The 25341-nt window shown below is 41.7% G+C and overlaps 1 protein-coding gene across 1 annotated transcript in view; it reads right to left on the minus strand.

Annotated features, from left to right (window-relative positions):
• Nucleotides 1–787: 787 nt before the first annotated feature.
• TESPA1 (thymocyte expressed, positive selection associated 1) overlaps nucleotides 788–25341 on the minus strand; it is a 26097-nt gene continuing 1543 nt past the window's right edge. Inside the window, 8 exon segments of the mRNA XM_039217013.1 lie at nucleotides 788–1759; nucleotides 3862–4070; nucleotides 5603–5701; nucleotides 5973–6009; nucleotides 6778–6831; nucleotides 7467–7516; nucleotides 14352–14394; nucleotides 15350–15566. Of these exon segments, the coding sequence (XP_039072944.1) occupies nucleotides 810–1759; nucleotides 3862–4070; nucleotides 5603–5701; nucleotides 5973–6009; nucleotides 6778–6831; nucleotides 7467–7516; nucleotides 14352–14394; nucleotides 15350–15512 (1605 nt within the window). The 5' untranslated portion in view covers nucleotides 15513–15566 and the 3' untranslated portion in view covers nucleotides 788–809.

Below are 25341 nucleotides of genomic sequence, written 5' to 3' on the forward strand. Positions count from 1 at the left end.
CTATGTCCAGTGAGAGGTGAAATACATGCAAACGATATTACAAATCATCACAGCTTCTATTTGTGGCAAGGATCTGAGAGCTTTTCCAAGAAAACTCAGCACTTGATGACAGTAATGTCTATGGTCTCAGGCAAGAGAAGTCTTGAGTTTTTGAGAGTCCAGAGGATGAAGAGTTGGTGGACCTATAGGATGTGCTCACCTGGATCTTGCACTACGCCTTCTAGAACATGCTCTAGTTACACAGGATACCCAAATATTGTGCTCAGATGGCCTCAAGCCTTCTTCAGGGAATTGCACTGGATTTGCCTTGTATCTGCTATCTTAAAGGGTTAATCTCATGACTACTCTATGCACCCCTAAGCATGAGTGATGACCAACAGATGGCTATTTGTGTCAGTAAAGGGTGTGTAGCTTTTGTATATGCAGGCTGGGGTGCTCACACATCTATGTGCAAAGTCTTTATGGTTTAGGACAGATCTGGGCATGGGAAGAGAAGGGGAGAGTCCAGGAGCTGGGGAGTGGCTCTGTCCAAACTGCTGTGTTCTAGCACAGAAATCTAAAGAGTCTAAGAATTTAAGTTTGAACCTGGACTTCCAGGTCTTTATGGTTACATATTCATTGATGTAGAAGAGAACATATTTTATTTAATAGTGTTTAGCTTAGTGTATAATCAACCTCTATTTATACTCTTGTGTGGATCCCACAAATGATAGACAGCTGTGCTTGATTAAAAACTTCAGTGAAGATCAGATCAGATGAGGAATTAAAAAAGCTCTGGAAATTTGGATGCTCCTAAGAAATCAGACCTATTAACCCTCTATTAACCTGCCCCCAAAAGTTTCTGAATGCAATTCAAGAATTGGGATATCTGATGAGGATAGGGAGCCTGGATTCCCTTTACCCAATGGCAAGAATACAAAATCTTTCTCTACCAGGCTCTCTCTTGCCCCCAACCCTCTCATGTCCTCCAAGTCACAAGTGTCCTGCAGCTGCTGAGTTAGAGATGGGTGCAGTGTTGGGCACTCTTGGCTCTGCTGGATGATGGACAGGTCCAAAGACTTAACCATTCTGCTCATGGGATTCTTCTGAAACAGGCTCTTTCTTGCTCTGCTCTTTCTTTTCCAGAAAGTCTCATCCTTGGCTGAATGGATTTCCTTATTGGTGGCCTGTAGACCCCACAGCTCTCTCTTAACGTGTGCAGGGTCTGTGCTCCACTGTAGATCTGCTTTGGGCAGAGAATGTGTGCAACAGGTTGCCTCTGGGTTAGAATCCAGAGTTTGTGATGGTGCTTGCATTGTGAGTATGCCCTGCTGGGTTTCCTCTTCAGGGCAAAGAGCACATGAACCAGAAGAATTGGGCAGCTGTGTATCCCTGGTTGAGGGAACAGGATCTTACTCTGAGCTTGGCCCAAACCCAAGGTCTTGCTGGAAGACCAGCTTATCTCCTCTCACTCTGTCCATCACTTCCCATACCACTCGGTCCAAACTGTTCCTTTTGGTGATATTATGGGGTGGTGACAGCCGATCTCGGGGGCATGTATACAGGCACATCTTGGAGATGGCTTTCCGGAGGCGCTCTCTGGGTGAGTGAGGTTCAGGTTCTGGAGCCAGAATCTTGATAGACGGCACATCAGTTGGGTTGCAGCTCCAGAACATGTTGGATGGTGTGAACTTTTGGACCGGTGTCTTAGACACATAGGAGTAGAGACAGAAGAAGGCATCAGCAGTGACGGCCAGTGTTTGCACCTGCTTAAACCTGCCTGGGCACAAGGGTTGAAGATGGTGAATCTGGGGGTCATCAGTAAATTATCACTTGTATCTCTTCCTTCAATAGCCTTCCTAAGGCTCAAAATTCAGAAAGAAGATGCCATTTTCCCCACCAGTGTTTATCCCACTTAGATTTCTCACACCCAGGATCCCTTTTCTTGACTTTCTTGACTTCATGAGTCCCCATCCTGAATAGATATCTTCCTTCAGTCCAAAAATGAATTCTATATGGGATGAGGAACTTTTCTATATCCTGATTTAACATGTCCTTTCTTCTGTCCGTCTATTCTAAACAATGCCTTCTAGTACTATTTGCTTTAGATGACAAACATGGCAAAAAAGGACAAAACCAACATCCTTTCTTAGACAGACAAAACTTTAGGGTTCTAGAAGGTTTCTGGGCAGCAACAAATTTGAAGAATGGCAATTATTAGCCAGTGGACTAAGGTACAGAAATTTTGATGGACTCTCTCATTTTTTTAAAAGCAAACTCTATGCCCAATGAGGGGCTTGCACTCAGGGACTATATCATTATATTAGATCTTGCTTCACAAAGTGTGGTCACTGATCCAGAAGTATGGGCCCTCCTTAGGAACCTGTTATAAATGTAAAATCTCAGACTGTATCTCAAGCATTTTAATAATATCCTTTAGTAATTCATGTGCACATCCATGCTTGAAAAGCACTGAGATAAGCCATGCAGCTATTAGACTGTAAGCTTCCAAAAGGCAAGAATCATGTTTCTCTTCTCTAGGCTGCTCTTCCAGAATTTAATATCTAATTGTGTACTTGGCACATAAAATAAATACAATAAATTATACTCTCATTTTAGTGTACATAAGAATCATCTAAAGTTGTGAATATACTCCAACTCAAAATCATTGTTGCAATGGGTAGAGCTCAGGGATGTAGTTTTACCAAGCTTATTTTAAGTTGAATCCAATGCAAAGAATCTGAAACAACACTGTCAGAAACCTAGTCATGTTGAGGATGTAGCAGAATATAATTTGAAACATATTCTAACATATAGAGTCAAATAGAGGGGTGCCTGGCTGGCTTCGTTGGTTAAGCGTCTGACTCTTGATTTTGGCTCAGGTTATGATTTCATAGTTTGTGAGACTGAGTCCCATGTCAGGCTCTTTGCTGACAGCACAGAGCCTACTTGGGATTCTATCTCTCTCACCACCTCTCTCTGCACCACCCCTGCTTGTGCTTGCTGTATCTTTTTCTCTCTCTCTGTCAAAATAAAGAAATAAACATAAAAAAAAGAATCAGATAGAGTCTTTTATCCCTCCTCTAGCTAGAGAAGGCCTCTCATATCTTTTCTTAGTATGGAATCAGGACAATTTAAATAATTGTTACACTGGATGTGGTCTAAGGATTACACATAAGAATCCTGTGTGCTTTTTAAAATAAATATTCCTGGGCACCTGGGTGGCTCAGTTGGTTAAGCTTCTGACTTTGGCTCAGGTCATGATCTCATAGTTCGTGGGTTGGAGCCCCGCATCTGGCTCTGTACTGACAGCTCAGAGCCTGGAGCTTATTTCAGATTCTGTGTCTCCCTCTCTCTCTGTCCACTCATGCTCTGTCTCTCTCTGTCTCAAAAATAAATAAACTATATAAAAATTTTTTTAAGAAAATAAAATAAATATTCCTGAACCTCTCCCTCTATGGAAAAAAAAAAAGCTTATGAATATGAATGTTTTATAAAGTCTCTGGACAATTTAACATATTTAGCTTTGAGAACAATTGCCCTAAAGGGAAATGATTTTAATATAGTGGCTATAAATGAGGACCATTCTATTGTTCCAAATGAGAAATAAAAATGGGGATAAGACTTGAAGAGATTGTTCTCATTTGATTCAGCTAAAGGAGAGAAAACCTAAGAACGTAATAGTGATATGAAGTGTCTTCAAGACTATTTCTTTAAGAGGGAGAGGCGTACATCGAAATTCTCCATGTTGAAAACAACAGCAAAGAAATAGACACAAGAGACAAAGGGTCAGTGAAACTGATCAAGAGGAAGTAGGATCTATAGCCACTGCACCCTGTTGTGAATGGCAGAGACATAGAGCAGATCTATGACAATACTCACTGGCCAGCATGAGGCAAGGGTCCTCCATCTCAATCCTCCGCACCTGGGCCTTCAGGAAGAGTTGGAAATCAATGCCTTTGGCCTGAGAAGGGGTAGTGAAAAATCGGGCAGGAATCCGAGAAGTGTCTTTGTGGTCCTCTTGGCCAAAGCCCAGACTGAAGAGAACATCTTCTGCATCTTCTTGCACCTTGTCCAGAATCTCAGAGATGCTGAAAGGAGGGAGTTTGGAAAAATAGGGGCAACTTTGAGTTTCAAGGTCATCCAGAGTAACTAATAAAAGTGTCAGGAGACTTATCTTCCTGATCGTTTCTCTAACTTCCACTTTGTGAGAAAAGCTTTCACTTCTGTGAACCTACATTTTCTGTCTGGAATTACCTTCCAGCCCTGGCTTAACCCAATTAGATTCTATCATAGTACTTTAAACAACATTGCCAGTGGATGAAAATTTGCTATGAGAGGGATTTGAAAAAATCAAAAGCATTATAGATTTAAAGAAATCTTATGGTTATGGATTATTAATCGGTCAGTTCCCACCTGCATATACTATGACTTAGCTGGCTTTTGTCAAGTGCTTTGCAGCTTGCTACTCAGCTTACCTTGACGGTTGTGTGGGACAACTAGGGAGCAAGTGTGTAAGAAACACAAAAGTCATTTTATTCTTACCCGGAGGTAAAAATTAACCAATGTTCAAAACCTGATTTTGAGAGGTAAACCCCTTTGTAGCCCTATTTTCAGGACAGAAGCCCTGCATTACAGAAAATCAAGCTCTCTCTGTCTCTGTCAGTATGGTACTAACATGTGTCTACATCCAAAGCTGTGTGCCACCAAGCTAGGTGACACTAGAGCTCAATAATGATGCATTCCACATAAATAAATCATGGCGATGAAAAGTGCAGGATAGGGGATGTAGTCAGTAACATTGTAATAACATTGTTGTTGTGACAGATGGTGACCACACTTATCCTATCTTATAAGGCGTAATGTACAGAAGTGTTGAATCACTAGGCTGTACACCTGAAACTCATATAACATTGTATATCAAGTATATTTCAGTGGAAAAAGTGCAGATATCTGAGTCTCATCTCCAGAGTCTGACTTAATTGAAGTGGGGTGTGGCCAGGGTGGAGGCGTAGTGAGGACAAATCACTAAAGATAATTAAGCAGCTAATAAATGTGAGAACGGTTTCTCACATTCGAACCTTGAAACCAAATTCCAAACACTTTTTATTATAGTGCATTATTTTTCATAACTTCCCACCTTAAAGCTGTTTGTGTGTGTCTTTTGTTCACCCTATTTGACTGTTGAGCTCTTGGGGGCAAGAACTTTGCTTCATCTTTTCAAATTTTACCTAGTCATTGCCCCATCTGTATAAGGGGATACAAAATTGCCTGAGCGCTTCAACATTTAACTGATTCATTCAATCAACAAATCAATCACTACATTTATTGTAAACAATCACTGTAAGTCCAGGAACTGTGGTGATACCCACACTACACCTCCTGGCGAACAAGTTCACAGCTATTTGACACAGCATCCATTTCTGAGAACCGGGTTCTTCTGCACTGTGCTCCCCTCCCCCCAAGTTGTTCTTGAAGCAAATGTGGACATACTTCTCCAGAACGTGACTGCATAAAATCTCCAATAAGGTATCCAAGAAAAAATGGGCAAGGGCTCTTGGTTCCACTCTCTTCTGCCTCTCTTCTTCGACGCTTGTACAGCCCTGCCGAACTTGGCACCTACCTTGAACTAGTCTTGTTCGTCCCACCAGTCATGCTACTGGAAGCCAAACTGCAGCCGAGATCCAGCAGCTGGCAGGGCCGGGCTGCCTCCAGGAAACTCCTGCAGGGAAAGGAGCTGATGTCACATGAATCTTGTAAGCCATCTGCATCCTGGCTCCAAGACGTGCTCTGTTCGGCATATTTATCCCCTGCTGTGTACCTTCTACCATCTACTGTGCAAACTCAGTCGAGGGCCTCATTCCTGGTTGGAAAATCTCACTCTCTATTGTGACTCTTTAGCTCTTTGTTTTCGATCTCTTTGACTCTGACACCTACCCTAGTTCAGTAGCTCCTGAAGAAGACATCATTCAGTCTGGGACCCTGACACTTACCTGGAGAAGACTTTGCTATTGGCGGCCAGTAGTGTGGCTGGACAAGGAATAAAAAGGCAAGAAGAAAGTTAGAAAGGAAAATGAAAATCACCTATGCTGCCTCTCTCAACTTAAAACTCACCCCCCTCCATTCCCCTCTGCCACTACTACAGGCTTAATGAACCCCATGAACTCTGCTCTTCATGGGAGTATCTAAAGATGATCAAACACAGACCTGAAAGGGGGACAGACATGGCAGAGAACAAGTGGCCCTAAGCCTCTGAGCTTATAAACCATGACTGGTGTCTAGACAAGAGTTTCTCTGTCTTGAGGAGGATAACATCATTCAGCGTTCTATGCTAGTGTTCCTGCCCCAAAATGTGAGTCTCTACGGGTCCCAGGGGACACTGGTATATTGCAACACCTCCATCCTTTATTTAAACCCTTATCTTCTTGCGGTGCAATCTCTCTCTTATACCCAGTATTTAGGCTGCTTTAGGCTTCCTATACAGAACAGTTTCAACGTTGTCTGGGCAGCCAATGTCATGGTGATTTTATGTGTTGTCTTCCCAGGAGCCAAATGAAAGCCCTCATGATGGACTGGTAGACATCATGTCAGGCTGGTGAGGAAATATGTCTGTCTGGGCACATGATGCTTTATGAGTTTTACTTTAGATCATAATGAGACTGCTTTTTCTCTATAGATAAGACCTAGGGAATGGGTTGCTTTTTTTCACATTCTCCCCTTTCACTCTCCCCTTTCATTTCTTAAGTATCTGATGTATAGCCTCTTTGATTCCAACGTCAGAGAGCTGTTGCCACTTACCCTCTGCTCCGAGGGTCAAATCATCTTCAAAGCTGGTTCCATGGCTGAGGCACCCTGTGGAATAAGGCAAAGGTCACAGAAAATAGACTTACATGCACACACACACACACACACACACATACATGCATGCATGAACATCTATAAACACATAATCATATCAGACATCACATGTTTGCAAAACTCCCCCCAGCTATACATATACTACCTCAGAAATCACATTTATATTTCGATTTAGAAAGACTTCAACAGCCACCTATAATTAACCTGTCCCTTATATCACATAGTCACGGACGCAATCCTCTGTCAGATAGTGGGCACATGGAGCTGTGTACTCACACACAGAAACACCCACATCTTATAAAGCTCTTTTCCTATAGCAGTGGTTGTTAGCTGAACAACCACTGATATAAGATAATCTTTGAGTACTAGTCAGCCTGTCAGCTGAGCCCATGTTTTCTATATCTTTTGGACCTCCTCGACTGCCTTGTGACCACTAATAGGTGTTTTAGAGACAGTTAGAAGGCAGTCAGCATTCTTATATGTGCATATGTGTGTGCATACATATATTCTCTCTCTCTCTCTCTCTCTCACACACACACACACACACACACACACACACACACACACACACAGCCAAATCACTGTCCAGATAAGAGAACAACAGAGGAAATAGCAGAGCCTATACTCACCATTGTAGCCTGACTGTCCTATTTCCTCAAAAAACCCTTCTTCAGAGTATCTGAGGAGCAGAAATGAAGCTTGAAGTCACTACATTTTCCAAGGTGCTTTTCCTCTAATAAATCTCACAAGTTCACATAATTTTCCAATGAGAACCAGCAGTATTTAATTGCTGTTATGTTGAAGAAAACTAAGACAGAGTGGTTATTTGACAAATTCATAGAAGTAGTCAAGGGAAGGGGCGCCTGGGTGACTCAGTCGGTTAAGCGTCTGACTTCGGCTCAAGTCATGATCTCACGGTTTGTGGGTTTGAGCCCCATGTCAGGCTCTGTGCTGACAGCCAGCTCAGAGCCTGGAGCCTGTTTCAGATTCTGTATCTCCCTCTCTCTCTGACCCGCCCCTGCTCATGCTGTCTCTCTCTCTCTCTCAAAAATAAATTTAAAAAATTAAAAGAAAAAGAAGTAGTCAAGGGAAGTGGGACTGGAGTGCACTGTATTTTAGATGATGCTGCCATTGCACTGATCCCTCTGTCCAAAGTCAGCTCAGAAAGTGACAGGTCTGCAGTTGCTAAGTAAAACAGGGAAGAAAAAATATAGAAACAAAATATAGAAAAAAATGTAGAAATACATTTTTATAAGCAGAGGTATGGGTACCATAATTTCCACATCACAGATACAAGCATTGATATTTTTCAACTTTTAGGAGGAGGTCATTTAGCTTCCCATGCCCTCTTCTTTTGCTCTGCAAGAACGCCATGTTCTTGCAGATGATCATATCTCTCAGGAAGCAGCAGAAACTACATCTTGGTTAGAGATTCTAATTTTACATTGTGAGATATGGTCTTATCAAACATTTACCATCTCCACAAGAGGAACAGACAGAAATCAGCATCCATGGTAGTGAGAAATAACTCAGTTTTACAAACAAGGAAGAATTCTGTGTCTAAAACAGGTGATTGCATTCCTGCTTCCTGGCTGCTGCTCTGTTCTCAGATATTACATGAGGGGATGTGGATACCTAGATATGTCCACTTCTGAGGACTAATGCTTTGTGAACTTTATAGAGTTCATTTTTGCTCAAAGTTTTTAAAAGGGAAGTTGCACAGGATGCTTTGAATCTAGTCTCAGTATGTAATCACTCAATGAAACGTTCAATTACTAATTAATGGTAATAAGTCTACTAACTGAACATCCATAGATCAAGTTGTGTTCAAGTTTTACAAAATAAATCAGTGCATATATAGACATCTTTTATTGGTACCTTCCTTTCAATGGTGAAAAATCAGCCATGTTTTCAAAAATGTGTATTTTTATGTCTTCATGAAAAAAACCTGCACATCAAGGTACATTATAAAATATGAAATAATACACACAGGTAATTAAGGATGGTTAACTCTCATATGATTTCACTTATATCTGGAATTTAAGAAACAAAACAGATGAACATAAGGGAAGGGAAAGAAAAATAAGACAAAAAGTCAAACCATAAGAGACTAAAATACAGAGAACAAACTGAGGGTTTCCGGAGTGCTGGGGGGTGAATGTGGGATGGGTTAAACTGGTGATGGGCATCAAAGAGGACACTTGTTGGGATAAACACTGAGTATTATTTGTAAGTGATGAATCACTAATTTCAATGTTAACTAACTTGAATTTAAATTAAAAATAAAAGAATGGGCAACACTAAAAATGTGCTTCTTTTCCTAACAGATAATTACACAAAAATATATTTTCATATAATATTATGAACATATATGTTAGCATATATACTATTACAAATATCAGTATAAATTTATGTTTACTATTACTACTTTTTTATTAAGTTTTTAATTTTAATTCTTGTATAGTTAACATACAGTGTTATATTAGTTTCAGGTGTACATACAGTGATTCAACAGTTTTATACATGACTCAGTGCCCATCATGATAAGTATACTTTTAATTAATTAATTAATTTATTAATTAATTTATTAATTAATTTATTTTTAAATCGTATATTGTCAAGTTGGTTTCCATATAACACCCAGTGCTCATCCCCACAAGTGCCCTCCTCCATGCCTATCACTTACCTTCCCCCCCTCCCACCCCACCTCAGCCCTCAGTTTGTTCTCAGCATTCAAGAGTCTCTCATGGTTTGCCTCCCACCCTCTCCCCTACTATTTTTCCTCTTCTTCTCCCCCACGGCTCTCCATTAAGTTCCTCCTAATCTTCCTATACGTGCAAACATATGGTATTTGTCCTTCTCTGCCTGACTTATTTCACTTAGCATAACACCCTCAAGGCCCATCCATGTTGCTACACATGGCCAGATTTCATTCTTTCTCATTGCCATGTAGTATTCCATCGTATAAATAAACCACATCTTCTTGATCCATTAGTCAGATGATGGACACTTAGGCTCTTTCCATGTTTTGGCTATTGTTGAGAGTGCTGCAATGAACATTGGGGTACTATTACTACTAAAAAACGATAACATATAAAGTCAACTATTAGAATAGTGAGATCGACTATTGCATTTAATGCTTGTGCTGTACCTACACATAACACAAGTATCAGAGCCTTCCAGAACTGGAGACACAAAATCTCTATTGTAAAAAGGACAAGTTGTATGGTAAATTAATGCTTCACAATGACAAAAAAGAATGAACATTTAACATGAGATCTACCCTCAACAAATTTCGAAGTGCGCAATATTGCATTGACAATACTGCATTGTTAATATAGGCACTATGTTGGATAGATCTCTAAAACTTATTCATCTAGTGTAACTGACACATATACCTGGTGAGCTGCACTATGGTTATATTAAAAGGAAAAATTCTATTGATGTGTATGCTATACTTCAATAAAATTTACTTTAAAAAATACCACTGGTAAAATTTCTGGTTTGTCCAAGCAAAACTCAGTCCTATGCACTAGATACAAGTTTTGTTCAGTGTTCAGCCTATATTTCTCTTCTCTAGTTGTGCCCTGGCAGGCATGTCTATACACTCTATATGAGGACCAGCCCAGGATGAGCTTTGGAACAGTAGGCTGTGTATATAACTACAGAAGTATGAAAATGAGCCTGGATCTACTGATTGACCTGAAGTTGATTTAAAATTTCACAGCCATCACCCAAGTCCCAGGTCTCTCCTGTGTTAATGTTTAGGACAAAACCCATGACTAGGGGCTAGATCCGTAGCTGCTTCTCTCTCTCCATCTTCCACTGAAAGGTCCCTTAACATCATCTCAAGTCTGAAATAGAAGAGCCCAGGTGCCACTTGTCTTGTATACCCAGTTCATAAACAAAAGTAGGAGGAGGATTGGATTGTGAGAAGAAGGATGTGACTATTTTTAGCCTCTTCCAGCAATTTCTATAGATCTTGCCTGCGAGATTTAAACTGAAGGTCACACAGATGATTTTTGGGCTCTTAACCCAACCTCTGATGATTCACAAGCAGCACATTCATATCCTAGAAAACCCACTGGGAGCCTTAAGAGGAGAAATAAAAAGGAGAGGCATAGTTTGTGAAGATATACATGATCTAGATCTGCAGTGGAATGGTCTGCCACTAGATTCAATACACTGAGAGACACTGACACTAAATTACCCAGGAAGTTGGTGGGTGTTCTTGGAGAGCTTGTCAGAAAACAAAACTGTCTTGCTATCAGAGCATGTTTATTTGGCATTGGAAAGAAAATGGAAACCATATAGCCTTGAAATAAAATTTGAAAAGTGCCTCCCGGGCATCTGTCAACAGAGTGGACAGATATCCAGTGAAAGTGGGTTCCTTGTTCATCTTCTCTCCTCTGTGGTCTTGACGGCTTAAGAATTGAACATTGTGGTGACTCAGAAAGTCATATGTGGAATGCATTATCCCTATCTTCTTCAATGTCTATTATAAAATTTTTTTTTAATGTTTTATTTATTTCTAGGAGAGAGAGAGACAGCGTGAGCAGGGGAGGGTCAGAGAGAGAGGGAGTCACAGACTGAAACAGGCTCTAGGTTCTGAGCTGGCAGTCAGCACAGAGCCCGACGCGGGGCCCGAACCCACGAACCACGAGATCATGACCTAAGCGAAAGTCGGACGCTTAACCGACTAAGCCACCCAGGCGCCCCTTCAATGTCTATTATAAAAATCAAGAGTTCTTTTGCTACCATCAATCATCATCAACCTTTAATTTTTCTAATTTTCCCATATAACTAAAAAGTATTGCATTTGTATTAGGGGGGATTAGAAAATAGATATAATTGGAAATACTTTATAAACCTAATAATTCCCCCTTCAGAGACAAATGTGGATTTTTTTTTTTTTTTTACAAATGTGGATTTTTTAAGTTTGTTGATTTATATTGAGAGAAAGAGAGAGAGAGGAGAGAGAGAACCCCAAGTAGGCTCTGCACTCTTGGCACAGAGAGCAATGTGGGGTTCGAACTCATAAACCATGAGATCATGATTTGAGCCGAAATCAAGAGTTGGATGCTTAACTGACTGAGTCACGCAGGCACCTTGACAAATGTTAAGAGACTTTCCTATGGGCTTTTTAAAGTTGACTATTAAATTTTTTTCAATGAGTAGAAAGGTAAAGAAAATATGACAGACACCCTTGCTCTTGCAACCCTACTTTCACACCTATAAGCATTTTGCCATATTTGTTTCTGAACTCTCTTAATAAAAATATAAATATAATATTAAAAAATATAACTACCGCCTCATTTTACTCCTATTATTTCCCACTTTTTTCCTTCCCAGAGGTAACCACTATCTTAGAGTTGGTGTGTATCCCTTCTACACATATTTTTCTGAGAAATAAAGAGATCTAGACAGACAGATGCTAAATATACAAGCAGATCTATTTTGTGAAATTTTCAAGTAGCACAAAGTCCCTCCTTTATAAGCCTTACCACTCACATATTATTACAGAGCATAAAGCACTTGTGCATATATTGTATCATTTAAATCTCACAAGAAACTTTGAAACTTTATTATTCTAGCTCTCCACATTCTAGGTGAGGAGTCTGAAATAGAAGGAGCGTCGATTGTTTTCTTACAGGTGATTATACAGAGAATGAGCACAAGTTTTGGCTCAAATCTTGGAACTTTTTACTCACCAGACTATTTTTTCAGTCCATGTTTTGTTTAGGGTTTATCTTTGTAGAATATAGGTGGGGAAAGGTAATATCTGGAGTTTACAATCTTGTATTTCTGTGAATTTATTCTTTTCAGCTAGAACATAGTATGTTTTTTTAAACTTTTATTTATTTTTGAGAGACAGAGACAGAGCATGAATGGGGAAGGAGCAGGGAGAGAGGGTGATACAGAATCTCACCAGGCTCTAGGCTCTGAGCTGTCAGCACAGAGCCTGATGCAGATCTTAAACCCATGGACTGTGAGATCATGATCTGAGCTGAAGTCGGACACTTAACTGACTGAGCCACCCAAGCGCCCCATACTTAGTAAGTTTTAATTCAAGTATTTTAAATTACTTGGCCCCCTTTCAGGACATTTAGACAATCAGACATTGGCAAATGCACTGTCAATGATTACTGATGTAAATTGACCCAAGAGTGTGCATGACAGAAAGACATTAACGGAACCAGTTATTGGTTCTCCAGTAGGTATCAGGTGAAGCATTGTAAATCCTAGGACAGTTATGATGCACCAAAATGTGCCAACATTCCTATTACCACCATCGCCTCGCTTTCTGAACTTTGAGGGCAACTTTACTCTGAAGTCAAGGAATTGTGAACCAGATTAAGACAATAAGGACAATATGATTTGTAAACCACAAAAACACAAGATAAGTCCTTCCTGACCTCACCTTCTGGGACAGAGTTGAAATAAATGACCTTCCTACCAAATAAGCAAGGATGGGTTTATTTATATGTTTACAGGTGAGTTCAGATGAAAGAATATGTAAAGTCTGAAACATTCCTGGAGGGGCACTAAGGAGCTGAATTCTCAGCATCATCACACAGAGGATCAGGTTTAAGTAGGGCATAGAAACTTTCCCTCTGTGTCTGGGTAGACTGAGCCTAAGATGGTACTGATGAGGTGTGGGGTATCATATTTTACTGTTTCTGAGGAGAGAGATACTGCATTTTGCCTTGAAGTACCTTCTCTAGTTCTTCACTGCTTCCTGTGTTCTGTGGTAGAAATGAACACAGTGATGAATTCCTATGATCATAAGAACAATTAGGTTTCAGAGAAATATCTTATGATTTCACTCATGTGTGGAATTTAGGAAACAAAACAGATGAGCTTAGGGGAAGGGAAGGAAAAATAAGATAAAAAGAGAGAGGGAGTCAAACCATATGAGACTCTTAAATGCAGAGAACAAACGGAGGGTTATTGGAGGGGAGGTGGTGGGGGATGGGCTAGATGGGTGATGGCATTAAGGAGGACACTTGAGATGAGCACTGGGTGTTGTATGTAAGTGATAAGTCACTGGATTCTACTCCAGAAACCAATAATACACTGCAGGCTAACTAACTTGAGTTTAAATTAAAAAAAAAAAAGGCCAATTGGGTTTCTAACCCCTCTTTTGTTATACGGTGTCAGACTCCAGTCTGAAGAAGAAGCAATGGAGGAGGGATCAGAAACAGCCCAGACAGTGCCCACAACTGCAGATTTCCATCATTCTGGGCTCTAGACCACATCCAGCCTGGATTTCCAGACCTCCACTCTTAACTTAGTCTCTGCCCAGAGCTGCAACTCACTCAAGGCCCAGTGCCCACATTCACCCCAAACCCTTGCAATCCACAACCCCCCGCCCACCATTTCAACCTCGCATCTATCTAATCATTAGGCCCAAATCAAACCCATTTCCCTGTCTCTGAGCTCCCGAGAGTCAGTGCCTGTTAGCAGATCCCGCCGTCCACCCATTTCGGTGCCACGGCCCCTCCGGCACTTACCCACAGTCCTGCAGCCAGTCTTCAATCTTACTGATCGGATTCCCTGGAAACAGCAGAGATCAGATTGCCATGAGAGCTAAAGGAGGTCAGACTTCCTCCCTGCAACTCAGCCCGTTCTGCAACTTTATCCTTATGTAAGCCATGCCATGACCCCTTTAACCCCACAAAGCTTTTCTGTAAGATATGAGAGGAATACTCCCACGTATAAAAATAGTGTATATTTCTTCTCTCTCTGCTTCCCTCCCACTTCTTCCCAGAACCTGGAAAATGCCCAGGATGACAGCCCCACGGCTCCCTTTTCCTCCAGGTTAGGGAACAGGGGTGGCTTCTTCTCTAATAAAATTTTAAAAAATAATAAAAAGAAAACAAAGTGACAGCAAAAATCAGAATTTTGTGTTTACACTTTTGTTTTCTGCCAAATAAGCAGGGATGGATTTATTTATATAAAAGTGTTTTTTTTTTTTAACTCTTTGTCTATAGTCTCATTTGAGCCTTGAAGAAGCTCTGAGGGTCATGTAGAAAATGTACTACCACTACTTGAGGCACGACCACTTCAATTAGACAAATACGCCTTTGAGAGGTAGGTGACTTGCCAAAGGTCATGCAGCTCTCTAGCAGCAGAGTTACAGCCAGAGTCCCAGCATCCACACTGAGTGGAGCCTTGTTGCACAGACAAAATAAAAACACCCCAAGGCGTTCAAGAGAACCCTGACCTCAGGCCCTAACAGCTCGGGATGATGCAACAATGGATGATGTTTGATGGATGATGCAACAATTTTTCCTAATCTTATGTCTATCTCCCTGTCTCCCATAATCTGTACCTTGTACCACTTCACTCTTCTTCCTTGAAACTCATCAGACTCCTCAGAAGGATCCTCCCTGAATGCTTAGCCTCAACCAGGGACCCGCTGCCCACACTCGGCAGACCTGTGCCTGTCGGCACATTTCCCCCCCTCCCACCAGGCAACGTGGAAGTCTGTTGTCTAACCGCCTCTTACCTTCCTGGAAAACGTCATCCAGGCTGGAAGGCTCAGGATCTGAGGCATCTTGCAGGGCAGCGGCAGCCTCCTCTTCCAAGACCTGGGTCTGCCAGTGGCGGCTCTGCCGGAGCCAGGCCCTCCGCTTCTCCCAGGATGTGGGGCTCAGCACCGAGCCCTCCATGGCCCTGGCTCAGACTTCAGGACCTTCTGTGGCGCAGTGCTGTTCTTCTGAGATCTGAAACACATAGTCCGTTCAGAAACCACCCCAGGGTGCCCCCACATCTTCCCAGGTCTCCCAGGTCTGCATGAAGGAGCGAGAACCTTCTGCCCATCCAGAAAGAGGAAGGAGCTGTCCAGCCCTTCCTCTGGTTTCCAAAAGAAAAAAAAAAAAAAAAAGCTCTGAACTAGACGAGAGCAAGTCTTTCAAATCAGCAAATCTGGGAACTTCAAATATCTTATGATGTAAGGGACATTGAGAAAGTTCTTCTAACCTAAAGAACTGCTACTTCTCATGAGAGGTGACATACTGTATTAAAAAATAACGTTTCCGGTATGTGGGAGGCTCAGTTGGTTGAGCATCTGACTCTTGATTTTGGCTCATGTTATAATCCCAGGGTTGTAGGATCAGGCTCTGTGCTGAGCGAGGAGCATGCTTAAGATTCTCTCTCTCTCTCTAGGGGCGCCTACGTGGCTCAGTCAGTTGGGTGTACGACTTTAGCTCACATCATGATCTCATGGGTCATGAGTTTGAAACCCCTGTTGGATTCTGTGCTGACAAGCTCAGAGCCTGGAGCCTGCTTCAGACTCTGTGTCTTCCTCTCTCACTGCCCCTCTCCCCCTCATGCTCTGTCTCTCTCTGTCTCTCAAAAATGAATAAACGCTAAAAATTTTTTTTAAAGATTCCCTCTCTCTCTCTCTGCCCCTCCCCTCCTTGAGTGCATGCTGTCTCTAAAACAAAACAAAACAAAACAAAACAAAACAAAACAAAACAAAATAACTTTTTTCTAATCCTTAATGATGTTGCCTCTCAGAATCTTCCATTAAAATGAAATATCTTTAAATTTGCATTTTTTTACATTTTTATTTATTATTGAGAGGCAGAGAGAGACAGAGCATGAGCAGGGGAGGGTCAGAGAGAGGGGGAGACACAGGATCTGAAACAGGCTCCAGGCTCTGAGCTGTCAGCACAGAGCCTGATGCAGGGCTCGAACTCACAAACCGCAAGATCATGACCCAAGCTGAAGTCGGATGCTTAACTTACTGAGCCACCCAGGCGCCTCTAAATTTGCAATTTACACAGTTTACTTCATTTGCTCTTCATAGAGATACATGAAGAATTTCCAGGTCTCAAAGGTTAAACAACTTTTTTTAAGGTGCCACAGCCTGGATGTCACTCCAACCACAACCATTCTGAGTTTGTTGTTTGGTTTTGTTTCCTGTTTCATACATTAGGGTCCACATAAGATCTCTCTTGGAAAAGAAATCCCATAATACAAACAACAAAGTGTCATGGCTTTATGCAATTAGCAGTCACAACCTTCAGGATCATTATTTTCTAATTTGTCAACTTGGGTTTCTCCACAGCTGTGAGTTAACCCCTCAGTTCATCAATGCATTTGTGTGTGTGTGTGTGTGTGCATGCTAGTTTTTATTTTAGAGACGTGGGGAGGGGCAGAGGGAGAGGGAGAGAGAATCCTAAGCAGGCTTCATGCTCAGTGTGGAACACAACGTGGGGCTCAATCCCACAACTGTTGAGACCATGACTTGAGTCAAAATCGAGTCAGATGCTCAACTAACTGAGCCACCCAGGTGCCCCAATGCATTTATATTTCATTTAACACTGCCCACTGAACATCTCTGTGTTCCTCCCGAAGATATATTCTGATGCCATTAGTCACTTATTCAAAGAGAGAGAAGGAGGGGAAACATCACTTGACTGTCCAAATAGAGCTTAAAAGGCCTTGAGGCCGATGTACCTTGAGGCACATTCATTAGCTTATACTCTGTCCTTATACTCTGTCCATTAGCTCTCATTCCTCTGCTCCCTGGAGCTGCCATCAATGGCTTCATCTTCATTGCTGTGCTTTTAATTGTTGGAGCAAGGGAGGGGACGCCTGGGTGGCTCAGTCAGTTAAGCATACGACTTCAGCTCAGATCATGATCTCACAGTTCAGGAGTTTGAGTCCGCTGTTGGGCTTTATGCTGACAGCTCAGAGCCTGGAGCCTGCTTCAGATTCTGTGTGTCTCTCTCTCTCTGCTCCTCTCCTGCTCATGCTGTCTCTCTCTCTCTCTCTCTCTCTCTCTCAAAAATAAATAAACATTGATTTTTTTAATTGTGGGAGCAAGGGAAAACAAAAGGAAAAAAATAAGAAGAGTGCCAGTTTCCTTAGACTTTTATTCTTCAAGGGCTTGAAAAAGAAAATCATTAGGGAGGTGTGCAACAATTTAGGCGCTAAAACAGCTGTTTTTGAGAACATCCCAAATATATGGTGCCTTCCTAGGGCAATAAAATTGTTTTGGATGCCTCTGCTTGTTACAGACAAAACATGTCCAGAGAAAACTAATACATAGTTACTGTTGTCTGAGCTAAATTCTTTCACTTCATGTCCAGACCAAGCGCAAAAATATCCTCCTAGGAGAGACAGCAGTCAGCACAACGAGTCGTTGTTAACTCTGGGCACCGGCGCTTTGTCCACTGCTTGTGCCTTTTCAGGCAAATTAAATGAATACATTAAGCTTGTGACGCAGGCAAGCCACAAAGAGGTGGTGCAGAAAAAAATTTGTCCTTTAGACAGAGTTCCTGTGAAGTGATAAACGTCAAAATGAAACTACCACTAGAATGAACTTAGGAAAAGAGTCTTAAAAGCTTTGATTGGGATTTGTTTACCGAGCTCATCACCTTCAAAATATTGACTACGTTAATGTCAGTTGGTCCAGAGAAGAAAACATGAAAGACTGACTTGCCTACTGTCTTTAATTCCCAGAGTTAATGGACCTCATCTAAACCACAAGAACTCTCCAGCTCACAAAGAGCTTTTTCGGTGATGAAGGGAATTTAAAAGGAAGGCAGGAGGGCAGGAAAAAAGGAGGGGACGAAGAAGTGAAAGAAGGAGAGAAGAAAGGAAGGAAGGAAGGAGGGAAGGAAGGAAGGAGGGAGGGAAGATGGGGGGAAGGAGGGAGGAGACGAAGGATGGAGGAGAGGAAAGAAGGCGGGGAGGAAGGAAGAGGGAAGGAAAGAAGGAAAGAAAGAATATGTGACTCTCACACTTTACTCTGCCACCTGCTACTGGTATGCCTTTGGGAAATTTAGTCCATTTCTCTGGTCTCGGTTTCTCAACAGGGACATTATGCCCTAAAATTTGATGCTTCTCATACCATAAACTTGCAATGTGTCATTTTACAGCTGAACCCCCAAAGGCCTAGCAGAGTGTCAGAATCTCATCGATTGAGATGGGAGATAGACGCCTCTACTTGGGTTTCAACATCCTCTGTGATACGGATCTATTCTACATTCCTCCACAACTTAGAAAATATATTACACACATATAGGCTAAGTTCCTCTCTGCCTCCTGAAAATACTTATCTCCTTTTAAACCCTACACTTTTCTCATGTTCTTTCACCTCTCCATATTCCTCTCCCTTGGCCTTTACATATATCCTTGCAAAGCTCATTCTTAACCAACCTTCTTCATGAAGTCAAACCTGGCCTACAATAGTTACCTTCATGTATTTCCTTCCCTGCCTTTTTTTTTTTTTTTTTTTTTTTTTTTTTTTTTTTNTCACTAGCAAACTTTATATTTTATTTATTCATCCAATTTATTGTTTGATTTTCTGATTGGAATATAAACTTCACAAGGATAGAGATTTTGTCTGGGTTGTTCACTGCTGTATTCTTAATGCATAAAACTGAAAAGAATTCATTGTAGTTGCTTCGTAAATACTTATTCTCTAAATGAATGAATATTCATAGTAGGTGACTATTCCCCAAAGGAGCCCATTGTGTTACAGATTCATCATAATCTAAGAGGCCTATATAGGGAGATCAACTTTGAAAGTGTTAACAATGGGGGCGCCTGGGTGGCTTAGTCGGTTAAGCGTCCGACTTTCGCTTAGGTCATGATCTCACGGTTCGTGGGTTCGAGCCCCGCGTCGGGCTCTGTGCTGACTGCCAGCTCAGAGCCTGGGGCCTGTTTCAGTCTGTGACTCCCTCTCTCTCTGACCCTCCCCTGTTCACGCTGTCTCTCCCTCTCTCTCCTAGAAATAAATAAAACATTAAAAAAAAAAAAAAGAAAGTGTTAACAATGAACTTATAACTAAGCATGTAACAGTGTTTCCAGCTTCAAGTTGGAGAAAAAAGATGAATTTGAGAGGTAGTCTAAGACTTGTTTCTGTTCTAGAAGTTCCTTTAATTATGAACAGAAGTTGTAATTTCTTAGCTATTCCTTTCTTTTCTAAGTTTATTATTATTATGTTTTTAGTAATCTCTATAGCTATATAGTAATCTCTATACCTAATGTGGGGCTTGAACTCCCGACCATGAGATCAAGGGTCCCATGATCTTCTGACTGAGCCAGCCAGGTGCCCCTTCTTAACTATTCTTATTTGCTCTTCTGCCCTATGCACAAAGGTTCTACTCAATGTAAATACCTACAGGGAAAAGCCTATAGAACCAGAATTCTCCATATGTGAGTGTTCCAAAGAAGGGCTTTCATGTATGTAGGTCTATGAATGACTATTACGGTTATGGCAACAAAAAGGCGAGACAAGTTAAGGTCTCTACCATCCACTGAGAAGGACAACCATTTTTAGAGCAATCTGTGTGAGAGTGGAATACCTTCCTCACTAGGGAAAGCCACATGGTTTCAAGTCCGAAAGAAAAGATGCAAGCCATATCTAAGCTAATCTCGACAGTGGCCAACTGGACGTGGGCCCAGGGAATTGAGCAATTTTCGCAATCTCTGCCACAGAGACCTGTTCATGGGTGTTATAGGGGAATGAGAAGCTCGGCGATACTATGAGGGAGGGAGGGATAGACCTGTCTGGTGAGTGGTCGCTGGGAAGAAGCTGTGCTGCCGAGCGATAGGAAACTGGGTATTCTTCGTGGGAATCTGGAGGAAGTGGCACATGATATCAGAGGACCACATCTGCAGTGACAGCGTTAGAAAGAATTGAAGGATGAGTGCAGGCACCAGTTGAGATGGCACCTTTGAAGGCTTTGGGGCCTCAGGTAATAGAGGGAAGGGTGTGGAGATATTTCCTTCAGACAAGTCATACAAACACATACGCCCACATGTACACAGAGTGTGGTGCAGTGAAAAGAGTGCTCACTGGGAGGAATCGGGAGATGTGGGCATTCTTCCAAACTTCTTGTCCAATTCATTGACTTCTGGCCAGTCAATGACACTCTCTCCTTGGGGAGCAGTTTCATCCTCTTGAAAATGAATTGGTGGGATTCAATGTTGTATACATTTACCTTCAAGGCCAATGTATATGGGTTTATTTGAGTTGGGTTTAAAATATCTGCATGGATAATACCTGTAAAAGCAAATGCCTTTGTATAGTTTCCTCCAAAAGCTTTAGAAAATGGTCCAGCAGCCTCTGGTGTTACTTCCCACTTGGCAGATCCCCTTTTAAGGTGACCCTGGCTTATGAGGTTCCTGCACTTCCAACTTTCACTGACCCAGGAAAGTGGTGAGTCTTGAATGAGGGAGGCGGAGAAGGCACCCAAATGAGTATGATTCCATCAGGTGTTACTCACTGACCTCCAGCATTTTTTTCAACTTTTCCGCTTCTGTTTCTTTGGCTTATGCAGTGTCATCTACCTCCCTCTCTATGCAGACAACTGTCTATACCTTGAAGGCTGATTCAAGTCATTGCATCTCTTACCTGCCTCTAGCAACCACCACACGTGCCTCTACCAAGTTCAGCAAGAGGTACATGGTCACCCATCTGGATGCTATGTGTCACTCATCATCAACCCTTCCCCAAGCCCCATCTCAGACACAGCATCGTACCTTGCAACAGGAAGGGCTCAGCAAATGCTGTACCTGCAGAGAAGTGAGAATCAGACTGGAGCTGAAGAATTACCCTCATTTAGTATATGTTGTGGGACAGGTGCTCCTGACTTTCCACAAGGTCTCAAATCCTAATGTGTGTATATTTTTTATACATTGTAGTGAAGAGGAAAGAGGTTTGGGGCATAGCCATGCTGATCTTTTGTTGATGGAATTAGGGGTCACATGGGTCTTACCAAATTTTGTAAAGCTTAAAGTACCAAGTTCTTTTATATTAAAAAAATTATTTTTCCAGAATGTTCCATTCTAAGTTTCCATTCCTTGGTCAGAGGTTCCTTTTGGAATCTGATTGCTATCTTTCTTGATGCTGGTTTATATTATAATATTGTATTTAATCTAACGTCTATGAGGAAGGAAGTCCTAGCTTGCTGGTTATTTTTCTCTGATGTTTCTACTAATTGCCTGCCCCTCCAACCCAAAAATCCCCACACTGGTTCTATCAATATTTATCTGGATTATCCTTTAAAACCTCATTTTCCCCTTCTGCTCTCATTTCCAGCCCTTTGTGATTTTCTCTTTTCTACAGTTCTCTAAAGGTTCATGCCCCAAATATTTCTCCACAATCTGTCCAATGTTCTGGAATCTGACTACAACAAATAGAGGTGGGAATTCTCTTTGTTCTGAGGATGTTATAGTTAAAAATAGAAATTTCAGCTGATAGGATGGAAGTTAGACAGAAGGAGAGTCAGGAATTAAGAGCTGTGAAATGGGTCTCTTCTAACAAAAATCATCAGCAGAAACAGCAAGTTCAGTAGCAGAGAAAACCTTTGCAGTTCTGTCATTATTACTACATTGAGAACATCATATACCTCAAGTTTGTTTTTCTAAGAAAGAGATGTCATCAGCTTTGCTATATATTAACATGGGCGAGTCAAAATGATAGGTGCTAATAATAACTGGGATGTGTAGAGTACCTTATATTTATCCATACAACCTTCCTGTAAACACTAACACTTAATCCTGACAATCACCTTTGAGCTAATTATTGTTATGTGAAACTCAGGGAGATAGTGACTTACCCAGGGTCATATATTTGGGATCTCGTAATGCTGAGGTTTAAACTCAGGTTGGTCTGACTTTAGTTGTGCAGCCTTTCCATTAATTATAGAACAGGAAAAAAACCTAATGTCACCACCCAAAAACAGTGGTAAATGCAATTGGGGGTAAAAGAAGAGAGAAACTATTTTTGTAAATTATCCATTTTGCATGCTGTAATAACTCTCCACCTTATAGCCTAGTATAGAAGAGACAGCATAAACCAAAATTAATTTGTCCTTGGCTTTGGGATAGCCTTAGTGAAGGAAGCATTGCTTCGTTCAGTTATTAGCAGAGTTTTCCTTCTGAACTCCAACTAGATTATAAAACAGCTTTGCCTTTGTCAGGCTTACAGAGTGGTTTAGCAACAAGGGTCCAACTTGGTTCTAGTTGAGAGGAAAAGGGCTGCCTACAATTGCACATCACTTTCAGATTGTTGTGCCTTTCAGAACATTTGGTGAAGTTTCTAGAGCAGCACAGCCAATCAGAGCCAGTTTAGGAAATCTTGTGGGAAGATCTGGGAACTTAGCTTGGTTATGGGTGCTCAGAAACTTGAAGCAATTGGTATTTATCATAACTTGGCAGGGAAGAGAGAGAGTGCACAAGTGGGGAAGGGGCAGAAAGAGAGAGGGGGAAGGAAGATCTGAAACAGGCTCTGTGCTGATGGCAGCAAGCTCCATGCAGGGCTCAGATTCACCAGCTGTAAGATCATGACCTGAGCCAATGTCAAATGCTTAACCCACTGAGCCACCCAGGTGCCCTGAACTATTTAAATATTTTAACCATCATTATGGATCTACCATTTTGTCCCTGTCAAATATCAGCTCTGTTGATAGGTATCTCACGGGGATATTTTTAAGGGGCCCGGTGAGGATGGCCAACTCTTGAGAAGGAAAATTGTAGAAAGAGCAAGGGCCTTGGAATCAGAATAACTTGTTTGGAATCACAGTCTATCTCCCTACTTCTTAAGTGTCCTTGGTAAATTACGTGTCCCCTCTAAACCTGAGTTTCTTTATATGTAAAACAGGTAACACAACTCGTTGAGCTATTGAGAGCTAATATCAGGTAATGTATGTTAAGTCCCTGATAGATAAGGGAGGTGCTTAATAAATGATAGCAATTATTATTATTAATCTTCCCTCAGTGTAAAGCATTCACTAAAGTTGGGATATTTCCAGTTATAAGAAGGGATAAGGGGTGAGCAGCATGATGCAGTAGTGTGTGTAAAATCCATATGGTGAAAGAGAGGTGTTGCTGTTAAGCAGAGATGAAACATAAACAATAAGTAGGTCCTTCCTTCTTACTTAATGCCCAAAGAGATCAGAGAGATCACTTAATCCCAGTCAGTCATTTTGAAAAAGAGTAGGGGTGAGGAGGGAGGGAGAGAGAGAGAAAAAGATAAAGATAAAGAGAAGGAGGGTGAGAACGAGAATGAGAGAGAGAGACTTATCTGAGATCACATAAAATATTAAGGTTATAAATGGGACTCAAAGTCACAAGTCCCGAGCCCCATGTGTATGCTTTTTCTTTTACATCACACAGCCTTCCTCAGGCCACTCTGGTTTCTACTCTGGGCCTCCTCCCACGGATGTGTATCAGACAGACCTCTCCTCTCTTCTGTCTATACTGTGCCTACACCCAAGCAGGGCCTATAAACCGGGACTAAGAGTAAAAACAAGCGTGGGAAGAGAGAAGAAGGAAACAGAGTTTCCATGATGAGGCCCACAAGACCTTCCACATCTCATCCTCATTTACAGCCAAGATACACACATATCACCACCATTGCAAAGGGAAATCCCAGGACAGCCATTTCTCTGTTTGTAGCTAGGACAAACTCCACCTCCAACCAGGTGGCCTGCACCCCATTCGACACACCTCCAGCCTACACTGTGCTCTCACATGCCTTCCTAGATAGGAAACACATTCCTAATTTCTAGTTCTCTTCCATGTCACTGTAGTTGGGAAGGTCTTCAGAACAACCATTACCCTGAGCATAGCAATTGAGCATTGGGAGACATCTGTGGTCTAAAGCAGCAGTTCAATCTATTTCAGGGGGAAAGAGGGATGTTATTTGAAAAATAATACCAAGAAAATCCAATTAATCAGTATAACTATGTTACCCTTCTCTTTCACCATCTTTCTCCCACAAATAATTTCAGCCGAATAAACACTGAAAGAAGACCACCAGAGACCTCTTTGTCTCTCCTTCCTTTTCTTCCTTACGCCCACCTCCACAGTGTGACTGAGTCCTAAGGAAGGCTTGTCAAGTGCCACAGGAAATACGAAACTTATACATTTGGAAAAGAGTCATCCAGGGGTCTCATTGTTGGGAGACACTAAATTTTTTCACCTGGATGAGCTATGAAGACAGCAGGGCTAAGCGACATCTGTTCATCTGTTCTGGTTTGTAGACAGCAAGGTCTAGAGACCGAAGTGAGGACGAGTGTATTTCTTGGCTCTGTGAACCCATGTCTTCAATTCTTCATCCCTGTTTCCATGGTAATGCAGCCCTTTCACTCATGTGCTCATTTTCATTCTCCCCTCATATTTTCCGCATATCTATGCCCTCTCTTCTCAAAATCCATGTTTAAGCAATTTTGCATTAGGCGTGGGTGTGGGCAGGGCACAAAGTACAGTGGGTACAGAATACCCACTTTGATTTTGTCCTTCAGGTGGAAAACAGTTGTCAGTTTTCAAGTGGCAATAAATGTCTGATCTTTTTCCCTTACTGTAGACTAGAGTGGGCCCATGAGTCATGATCTAAGCTGAGACCAAACTTCCTCTCCATTCTCTATTAGAATGCGAGTCATATAAACCCTGAGCTAAAAATGACTGTTCTGATTCCTGTGGCCACTATGTAATGCTTAATCCCAGGTCTCCATCCCCCCTTCAGGGGGCCAG

Source organism: Hyaena hyaena, unplaced genomic scaffold, assembly GCF_003009895.1.
Source record: "Hyaena hyaena isolate Hyena2069 unplaced genomic scaffold, ASM300989v1 scaffold_663, whole genome shotgun sequence".
Classification (NCBI taxonomy): domain Eukaryota; kingdom Metazoa; phylum Chordata; class Mammalia; order Carnivora; family Hyaenidae; genus Hyaena; species Hyaena hyaena.